The sequence below is a fragment of the Neopelma chrysocephalum genome, unplaced genomic scaffold (assembly GCF_003984885.1).
Source record: "Neopelma chrysocephalum unplaced genomic scaffold, ASM398488v2 Primary Assembly neopelma1_366, whole genome shotgun sequence".
Taxonomy (NCBI): Eukaryota; Metazoa; Chordata; class Aves; order Passeriformes; family Pipridae; genus Neopelma; species Neopelma chrysocephalum.
In genome coordinates this window covers 312,796-323,450 of record NW_020898030.1, presented here as the reverse complement: position 1 = coordinate 323,450, position 10,655 = coordinate 312,796, and the positions used below count along the sequence as shown (strand labels likewise).

The 10,655-nt window shown below is 51.8% G+C and overlaps 1 protein-coding gene across 2 annotated transcripts in view; it reads left to right on the top strand.

The window, feature by feature from the left end:
* Positions 1-2,432: 2,432 nt before the first annotated feature.
* Positions 2,433-10,655, top strand: part of LOC113978913 (potassium voltage-gated channel subfamily A member 3-like) — an 18,960-nt gene continuing 10,737 nt past the window's right edge. For both annotated transcript variants that reach the window (XM_027706241.1, XM_027706240.1), the window contains exon 1: positions 2,433-5,814. In XM_027706241.1, coding sequence (XP_027562042.1) covers positions 2,562-4,307 — 1,746 coding nt within the window. In that variant the 5' untranslated portion in view covers positions 2,433-2,561 and the 3' untranslated portion in view covers positions 4,308-5,814. The remainder of the gene's footprint in view (positions 5,815-10,655) is intronic.

Sequence of the window (10,655 nt, the reverse complement as noted above, 5' to 3'; positions counted from 1 at the left end):
GATACGGCTGGAGAGGAGGTGATCTGTCCCTCTGGCTTCCCTCTGCCTGCAGCTATGTTGCTGCCTGGTACAGCTTAATTGGCTTTGATAGGATTACAGGGAAGCAGCCGAGGAGTAAACAGGGCCAGGAGGACACACCACGCCTGGGGCCACCAGCCCCTGGAGAAATCCTCTGAGCCAGCGACCAAAGCTGCAGGAGTTCAAGGGTTAATGTCTGTGTGGGGTAAGGGTTTAATCCTTCTGGTTTCAAGGGAAATATTTTCCTCGAAGCATCCCAAAGGTCTGTGGCTCCATCATTAACTCCTGATGAGTTTGCCCCTGACAGATTCAGAGTAAATTATGGCAACTATGGAAGTTACACCTTGTTGCCTCCAGCATTGTGTCCTCAATAAATGTTTATGGTTTGAAGCAGCCTCGTTTGTTTGCCTTAGACCAGAGGACACTGATTTATTGGCAGAAATCAGAGCAGGGAAAAAGGATGAGCCAGACAAGTTTTTAACTGCTACACACGACTGTGGTGAGGGGATGATGGTTATTTCATGTTTGTGAAAATAAAGCCTCAAACTTGGATGGGAACTTCTGCCAGGAATTTTTCTCAACCTGCAAGCAACAAGGGGAGCTCAAGGGTTAATGGTGTTCCAGGGCTTTGCTTTCTGCTTTCTCTGGGGTTTGGGATGGCTGGAAGATGCTGTGGGTTGGAAAGGAGGGGTGGATGCTCTTACTGGGAGCACGTTGGTGATTAACACTATGAACTGCTGTAGGAATGATGGGGAAGCAGCACTGGGGATCCAGTGCTTCAATACCCTCATCCCAGGAGATCTGGACCCTCAAGGAAAACAGGTCTTAAAAGTGGGGCTTAAAGCCATGGATGGAGATGGTGACAAGGGACTTGTGTCCAAGTCTGGGGCAAGGTGACATGACCTAGAGATGAGTGTCCCTGCGTGGAGTTGTGAGTCAATGTCCACCTTTTCATCCACACCTTGCTGGGGCTCATTCCTGTGGGAATCCTCCTTGATTTCTGGTGGCAGAGGGTGTTTTCCACTCTGTCAGCAAAGAAGAAGGTGGACTCGGCTCACTCAGACTCCATCCACACTCTTCATCTGCCATTTAGAGCTCAGACTCAGCTCTTACACCAATATTTACTGTTGTTCCTCCCCCACCCAGATTTGTGTATTTTGTACAGCTTGTTTCTGATTTAAAGTATAAATAAGTTTAATCTTTTCATCTTTTGTTCTCCTTATCTTCTGGAGGCTGTGCTGGTTAAAAACAACCAGGAAGATGAGCTCAAGTGGGGATGGTGGAGGGGTTTTAAACTTCATCATGGTGGGACCACCCATCTGGCTCCGGAAGGGAAAGTGGTCTCCCTTCTCACTTCCCCCCAGCCCTCATGGTTGAGCTCTTGGTCCAGTGGAAGGTGCTCCTGCCCATGGCTCGGGTGTAGAATGAGATGAGATATAAAGTCCCTTCCAACCCAAAGCATTCCATGATTCTTTCCTAAGCCAGGAGTTCTCTGAATTGCATAAACCCCACTTATCACATGATTGGGGATTGAAGTGCTTCTGCTGTTGGGGTGAGTTGTGAAAATTGGAGGGGGGGTTGATGGGGGTGCAGAGATCAGAGGTTGTCCCTGATCCACATCTCCTGCAGACAGAGTGTTTTCCAGCGCTGAGTTCCTGCAGAGGAGGTTTTTCACCTGAAAAAGTCCCTTTTGCCCAGAATTGAACTATTTGCATAAGATCAACTGAAGGGAGAAAGAAAAAAAAACCAAACTGAAGGGTTTTGGTTTTCTTGCTGGAAAGTCTGAAAGACAGATTTGGGTCCAGCCTGAAACCTCCCTGGTCGAGGGCTGGCTCAGCTTTGCTTCTCTGTTTATTTTGACGAGGAGCACATGCACACACACACGTGTGTGCACATACATATGCACAGGCTCTCCTAGACAGAAAAAACAATCCCCAGCCTAACCCAGACGCTGATTCAAACCAACTGTTGTCTCTGGCCGCGCTGTCGGCTTTCCCCTGCCCACAGCCCTGCCACCGCGTGAAACCGTGGCTGAAAACCAACAGGCAACCCCCAAAATACAGAATAAAAATCGCATTTCACATAGTGAAGGGCAGAAAAACTCTTTCTAGGCAGCGGTTCTGCCAGAAAAAAAACTAAAAAAAAACCCCAAAACCCTCTCCCTACTTGCAACCCGCTGAGCATCAAAGGATGCTCTCGCAGGAGACTGGGAAGCCCCTCGGCGCTGTCTGGGGGATGGATGGGGGTCCCCCAGGCAGGGCCAGGGGAGGGGCTGTCCGCAGCTGGCGGGGGGCTGCGGGGCAGGGCCGGGGGGCTGGTGGGTGTCTCCGGGAGCGGTGACTGAGTGAGGCGGTGCTAGGGCTGGGGGCGGATTTTTTGAGAAGAGCCTCAGCTCTTCAGAGCAGCGGCAGCCGCCGGAGGAGTTGACCGGCTGTTTCTCCCTCTCCGCCCGGAGGAGGAGGAAGAGGAGGAAGAAGAGGCTTCAGCTGCCGCCTCTCCGATCCTCCCGCCCCCCCCCCCTTCCCCTTCCGCCCCACACCTTTATGGACGAGCGCCGGAGCTTGCTCTACTCGCCCGCTGCCTCCTCCGCCGGTCGGCACCCGCGGGGCGGCTCGACCAGCAGCCACCACAACCTGGGCTACACCGAGCCCCCCGCCGCCCCCCAGCCCGGCCCCGAGCAGGAGGAGGAGGAGGGTGAAGAAGGGGAGGAAGGCAGCATGACCGTGGTGGAAGGCGGCGGAGGAGACCCTTTGCTGGAAGAACCGCAGCCTCCTCCCGCGCTGCTCGGAGGGGAGCGCTACGAGCAGCCCCCGGCCCCGGCCCCGCCCGCCGGGCAGCCCGCGGGCGGTGGGGAGCACGAGTGCTGCGAGCGGGTGGTGATCAACATCTCGGGGCTGCGGTTTGAGACCCAGCTGAAGACGCTGGCACAGTTCCCCGAGACGCTGCTGGGGGACCCACGGAAGAGGATGCGCTACTTCGACCCCCTGCGCAACGAGTATTTCTTCGACCGGAACCGCCCCAGCTTCGATGCCATCCTCTACTACTACCAGTCGGGTGGGCGCATCCGGCGGCCCGTCAATGTCCCCATCGACATCTTCTCCGAGGAGATCCGCTTCTACCAGCTCGGGGAGGAGGCCATGGAGAAGTTCCGGGAGGACGAGGGTTTCATTCGGGAGGAGCAGCGGCCGCTTCCCGACAAGGAGTTTCAGCGCCAAGTGTGGCTCCTCTTCGAGTACCCTGAGAGCTCTGGGCCGGCCCGAGGCATTGCCATCGTCTCTGTCCTGGTCATCCTTATCTCTATTGTCATCTTCTGTCTGGAGACCCTGCCTGAATTCAGGGATGACCACGACTATGAGGGAACTGGGGGGACCTTTGGGACGGGCGGTGGCCCACTCCCACCTGAAGTCTTCACCAACTCCTCGTCCTCGGCCGCTTCCATGGTGTCATCCTTCACTGACCCTTTCTTTGTGGTGGAGACTTTGTGCATCATCTGGTTCTCCTTCGAGCTGCTGGTCCGTTTCTTTGCCTGCCCCAGCAAGGCCACCTTCTCCAAGAACATCATGAACATCATTGACATTGTGGCCATCATTCCCTACTTCATCACTCTGGGCACTGAGCTGGCAGAGAGGCAAGGCAATGGCCAGCAAGCCATGTCCTTGGCCATCCTCCGAGTCATCCGCTTGGTTCGGGTTTTCCGCATCTTCAAGCTCTCCCGGCACTCCAAGGGGCTGCAGATCCTGGGGCAGACCCTCAAGGCCAGCATGCGGGAGCTGGGCCTGCTCATCTTCTTCCTCTTCATCGGCGTCATCCTCTTCTCCAGCGCCGTTTACTTTGCGGAAGCCGATGACCCCAGCTCGGGTTTCAGTAGCATCCCCGATGCCTTCTGGTGGGCCGTGGTGACCATGACCACGGTGGGCTACGGGGACATGCATCCCATCACCATTGGGGGCAAGATCGTGGGGTCTCTCTGTGCCATTGCGGGGGTGCTGACCATCGCCCTCCCCGTGCCTGTGATAGTCTCCAATTTCAATTATTTCTACCATCGAGAGACAGAAGGTGAGGAACAAGCCCAGTACATGCACGTTGGGAGCTGCCAGCACCTCTCATCCAGCGAGGAGATGAAGAAGGCTCGCAGCAATTCCACCCTCAGCAAGTCCGAATATATGGTCATCGAGGAAGGGGGGATCAACCACAGCGCATTCAAACAGGCTGCCTTCAAAGCAGGCAACTGCACAACCACAAACAATCCCAACTGTGTGAACATCAAAAAGATCTTCACGGATGTTTAAAAAAAATCCCAGACCAAACAAACAGCAACAAAAACCCGAGGATGCGGTAAAATGATACCGATAATAATAATAACAATAATAATGCAAAGTGACTGTGTGTCGGTGTTGTGTGGAACATGCACCATCGTCGGTCTGTGTGTGCCCTCGTTTTGATACTTTTTTTTTTTAGATCCTTCCTTTCTAAAGATCCAAAAATAAAAGGATTTAAAATTCTCCAAAGAAGAGGACGGCTAAAGGGTAACAAGACAAGGAAGATGAAGACAAACCACACTCACTGTCGAAACAGATGTTTGTTCTGCAACGTGTTGCAAGGCAGCTTTGCTTTGTGGGGTTTTGGGGATCCTCTCGCTTTGCTCCTGAATTTCCTCCCCCTTTCCCTGAAGGCAGCCTGTAGCCGATTTCCCTTCCGTCACATAAGCTCAGTTGTTGGATTAACAACCCCGGGTTGGGTGGGGGAATGAGGAAAACATGTAGCCGAGAGTACTGGGAGGGGGTTGGGAGGAAATAACCGTTTAATTTTGCAGAGAGTCTCTGTTACCACATCGTTAAACAATGCTTTATATTGAATCCTGTGATGTGCCATTACGGGCACATCACAGATTCTATTTTTTCCCCCCATTAGATTGTTTATGAAATTCTAATCTGGTCAGAGACGGAGTGCAATCAATGCTGATTTAAATAGAAAAAAACCCCAACCCAGAGCCCTTGTTTTTTGTTCTTAGTTCCCTTCCCGTGGAACGTGATGGAATTATTCCATCCAATTTGATCTGTGCAGAGGGTCTGCGTGTGGGGAGGAGGGCAGGGAAAGGCACAATGCAATGGTTTCAGGAGCCGGGAGAGATGCCTGTGTGGACCAGGGAATGCAGGATCATCTCTGGGCAGCCTCCAACCCACCCAGCCAGAGACAAAGGGACGTTTCCTCCTTTTTTTTGCAATGCTTTTGGGAGAGATGCAGCCGCTTATCACAAGAAGATTAAAGCGGTGAACACGCCTTCCAGCGGAAGTCACTGATTCCAACCAGGAGTGATGCAGTTGCCATGGCGACCCTGGTTTCCTGGGAAACCCCAAAAGGTTGTCATGGCATCCCTGCTCCCATCCCCCTTGGTCCTCGCTCTTCCTGCAAAAAAACCTTTTTCCAGATGGTTCCAGCCCTGCCATCCCGCAGGACATCGTGGCTTCACACCCCCTTCCTGGGCCACGTCCCCTGTGCCCCACAAGGCCCCCCCAGGCAATAAACACCTCCAAATCCACCTGTCCCTTGCTGAGGAGCTCCTTTGGCAGGGAAATTTGGGGATGGAGGTTCATCCTGCTCCACCAAGAATGACTCCAAACCCAGTGGGAAACGGTCCTGAGCGGGAAGCTCGGCTGGGAAACCTCAGCAGCTTTGGGAGACAAGGGGGACAGGAGAGAGCAGGATTGAAAAATAACCAAAAACCCCACCAGGGAAAACTCACCACCTTCATCTTCACGTGTGCACCAGGGGCCACGGGACATCTGAAGGGATCAGGTGAGCTTCGCACGGGACACAGTTTAATGGGGTCATAAAGGAATGTTGCTTTTTGGGGGGACAAACCCCATGCTTTCCACTGCTTACTTTTATTTTCCAGCCTATCCTGCTGCTCTTGGGTATTTTTATACATGTTAGATAAAGTGGGATCACTTCCTATAGCTCCTCTGATTATATTTGCTGTTCACTTTACTTTTCAGTGGTAGAAGAGAATCTCTGCTGCTTCTCTGCAGCTGGATTTCTTCAATTCTGTGCTAAAAAGGTGGTTTTCAGTGGTTTAATGCTTCCAGCTCCAAGCTGCTCAGCCTTGAGGACCTTGGCTCTGACTCTCCTCAGTTTTGCTCAGGATTTTGGGTTAAAGAAAGCCAAATTCCTTTGGGGTAGCACACGGCATAGGTGTTCAGAAGAGAGAGTTCTGGCCCCAACCTGTGCAAGTCACACCTTTCCCAAGGGTGTGGAGAGGGGGGTTTGTCCTGAGAGATGCCAGCCATGCCAAAATCAGAGTTTAACTGGGACTTTATCCCGATTTTAAGGGATCTGGACAGTTTGTAACACTCTCCCTTAGCCCCAAGAAAAACATCACAGCAGCTCCTTGGCTCCTGGTGTGTGATGGTTTTATTGGAGCTTCTGTAGTTTTCATCAGCTGAGGGTCAGACAAATGATCTTTATTAGGAAGATGCTCTGGAGCATTACAGCAAGTTACAAACCTGAGCTCCCTTATCCAGGAGAACTGGAATTCCTTGTCTGGGATAACTGGGAACACCCCGACTTGCCTTTTGCCCAGGCTGCCAGTAGGCTGAAATATCATTTCTGCCTATGAGTTCTCCCTTTTTGTTGTTATTAACTTTTATTGTTACTAAATTTTATTGTTATTAAAGCTTTCCCACAATGCGTATTCCTACAAGGAGGGTTTGAGTTTAAAAGGAGTGGAAACATCTCATTTGGAGAGTTTGCAGATGAATTTTTTGTCTCTGTTCTCCTCGTGGCAGCTGCTCAGGATACGGAAACCACATGTGCTCCTGGAAACGGCACAGAACAATTTCAGTTTCTCAGCCATCTAAAATAAGCACAAACCTTGCAGGTTGTTGATTTGTTTTCCTGACTCCTCCCTGCCTGATTCTGTAGGGGCAGAATAGTTTCAAATGGATTTGATTGATGGTAAATGGTGCTGGATGGGAGAGGTGGCAAGGAAACCACTTCACCCACTGGAGTAAAAGGCAGTTTTTCTCCAGTCGAATCATCAAATGGTTTGGGTTGGAAAGGACCTTAAGAGATACAGTTCCACCCCCTGCCAGGGGCAGGGACACCTTCCACCAGCCCAGGTTGCTCCAAGCCCCGTCCAACCTGGCCTTGGACACCTCCAGGGATCCAGGGCAGCCACAGCTTCTCTGGGAAACCTGTGCCAGGGCCTCCCCACCCTCCCAGGGAAGAATTTCTTCCATATATCCAACCTAAATGTCACCTCTTTCCATTTGAAAAAAGTACTTTTCAGTACTGAATGGTATCACTGAAAAATATAAAATCACTGCTGCTCTTTAGATGCACCCAGAAAATGTAAGTGGAGAACTGGGGGTGTCCTTTTGATGGTCTGCTCTTGTCTCTCAGCATCTTCCCTCTCTGCTGTCTTGTGGGTTCAATGAGATAAACTGAGCAACCTGAGCCACCTGGAATAGTGGAAGATGTTCCTGCCTGTGGCAGGGGGGTGGAATTGTCTTTAAGATCCCTTCCAACCCAAACCATCCTGTGATTCTACTACAAATACTTTCTGTTCCGTGGTCTGGTGGTTTCTCTGGGACTGGCTGCTGCACGTGTTGTGTGAGGAATTGGAGAGATCATTGAAAAACTGCTCTTCCCACACCAGCTGTTATTAAACTGGCTCTTCTCTCTTGCCATGAGCCTCCTGTTAGGGGACCAGGGAGTGTTTTACAGTCCCTGGGGAGTTAAAGATGAGCCTCAGCCTTCGCAGCGTGTTGGACTCAACTGTTCCTAATGTGCTTAGAGGGGCAGCATTAGGGGATTAGTATGAGCAGAGCTGCTGCCTGCTGTCTGCAAGGCAAAGGGCTCGTCCAGCCTCAGCTTATTACATTAAATGGAGGAAAGGGCATTACCACAACTCCTGGCTGACATTTCCCAGTGCCCAGACAGTGAGCTCAGGGAAGCAGGGACCCCGGAGCACTGGTAATCCCCATCTTGGCCCCAGGGATGCTCTCAGAAATGTCCTCCTCCTCCTCCCCTGTCCTTCTGGTCACCTTAGAGACAAATTACACTGCTGGCACTGCAGGATGGGAGCAAGGGATGCAGCCCTGGGAGGCTGGAGCGGTCTCCATGGATGCTTTCAGTTTATCATAGAATCCCAGAGTGGTTTGGGTTGGAAAGGACCTTAAAGATCATCTCGTTCCAACCCCCAGTATAGAGGCACTGGGTGCTCTAGAGCCTTGTACAGCCTGCTTCCTCTTCTCACAGGCTCCCTTCCCTTTCCCTTTGCCTTTGCCTGTATTTTATTCCCCTATTTCAGCCCTTGATGCCACCTCAAAACACATCCTTGGTACCGGGGGCTGCAGGGGACATGCGACAACCCCAACCCTGGCCCCTCCACTTGGTACTTTGACACTGCCACCTCTTTCTCCTGTTTCTTTGCCCTCTTGTTTCTGCATGTGTTCAGGCCTGAACTCTTCTAAAAAGGTCTGTTGTTCTCCAGCACAATAGATGCCCTTTGGGTGCTTGATGTGGCCGAGGAGCAGAGCAGTAGCTGTCCCACTGCGCTGGTGGACGCAGACGAGGGCTGGAGGTATCTCTTTCCTCCGGGAGGGTTAAATTTCTTCCCAGGCAATTGTTCCTGCTCTATCCCTTGACAAAAGAGGTCGGTTTTTGTTGTTAATCCCCACTTTATGGGCAATTAAACAAGGCAAAGGGCAGAGAAGTGCTTTCCCCAGCGGAGGGAAAGGAGCCATCCAGGGTCAGCGGCTCCAGAGGGGTCTTTCCTGCAGGGATAACGCAGGGAAAGGGTCTCTCGCAGTGGCTGGTGTGTACGGAGAGCGTTCTGTGTAAAATCTCTTTAATTGTGTAGTTTGGAGCCCTCTCCTGCCAAGCTTTTAAAATATGCATAATCCTGGTGAGAGCACACGGCGGCTCCAGCGCAGCCCGATGGAAGCAGGGCTTTGTTTTCCCCCCTTTTAAATGCTTTGACGAGTGATCTCTGGGTGGGCTGCAAACATGGGAGTGCAAATGGACAAAAAGGATACAAAAGTAACTTATTTAGCCCTTCAGTTTGCTGTCTGGATCGGGAAGGAGAGCTCAGAGCACCAGCAGCCTCGGCAAGGGCAGTGGTGTGGGCACAGGGAAATAGGGGATTTCTGGTTATCTTTGTCATAGATGACCTTTAAGGTCCTTTATGACCCAAAACATTCCATGATTCTATAACTATAGGGTGCTGTGGGCAGGGCAATATTCTATAAATTGTCTCCATCACTGCTCTCCTGCTCTCCCATAGTCTGAATGGGGTACTTGGCTTGACTCTGGGGGTGTTACAGAGCTGGAGGATGTGTTAAGAATGGGATATTCCTGCCTTTTCCTGTTTTTCTGGGTGCTGTTGGCACGGCAGAGGTCCGGGCTGTCCCAGTGGGTGCTGCTGTGGGTGCAGGGTGGGAGTTGGGCATAGAGCCAAGGGTGGGAGTTGGACATTGAACATGGAATGATGGAGGGATGTGCTTCTTTTCTTCGGAAACAGTCCTGGGAACGTGGTCATCACTGCTTGGATGAGGATATTTTGTGTTCATCACCACTTGGATGAGGATATTTTGAGGTCATCACCACTTGGATGAGGATATTTTGAGGTCATCACCACTTGGATGAGGATATTTTGGGGCAGGTGCCCCGAGGTGCCTCGTCCCAGCTGGGAATCACTTCTCTGGCAGTGGTGGAGGGGAAGTGGTTTGACTTCATTTTTGGGGGTGGTGATAGGGGAGTTCTTAGGTCAGAAATGAGACTGACATGAGGAGGGGGGGTGTCCAGACCTCGTGTAAGGCAGAACCATCCCAGGGAGGGGACTCATTCCCTGCCAGGGGGTCCCTGCAGAGCAACCCCAGCCCTGTCTCCCCAGTCACTCCTGGCTCTTGCTCCAGCCAAAGCTCTCCCAGATGCTCTGTGGTTGGGCCTGAGATGTAACTGAGACCTTTTACTCCCATACTTGGCTTCCTAAACAGGAAAATGAGTAATGATGTCTTTGTCAAAGGGAGATTTATCCCACCTGATGGACACGTGTTGGCTGCTTTGCCTGGGAAGGCGTCAGGGCTTCTGCTCTTTGTCATTCAGAAAATCCCAATTTTTGCTCATGAGAACCATCCCCTGTGTGGGATGGTTCCTCTGAAGAGGGCTGTGTGCAGGGTCCCACAGCGCCCTTGCAGCTGGAGCCCTTTTATCGCTGTTGCTGGCAAAAAAGCAGCCACAAAATCAAGCCCTGCTGCTCTCTGACACCCACAAGTTTCCGGGTCTGTCTGTGTCTCATCACTGCTCGTAGCCTGCATTTTTCGTGCTGAGGATGCTCAGCAGCAGGGCAGGGAAACCTTCCCGCATGAACCTCCCCGCAGGGCACCATCACTGCTCTCCTTCTTACCAACCAAGACACGCTCAAGTAAATTAAAACATGTCTCCAATCTCCTTCAGCTTCTCACTGAAGTCAGGAGGAGCTGAAATACTCCCTGATCGCTGCTCTTCCCCTACTCACAGCAGGAACAGCCGTTTCCTTCACACTCATTTTGAGCCCCTGGCTCAGCCCCGCCAACGGCAGCAGGCGCTGCTGGGTTTGTTTAGGAATGATTCACTTCCTTAAGACTTGTGATTCC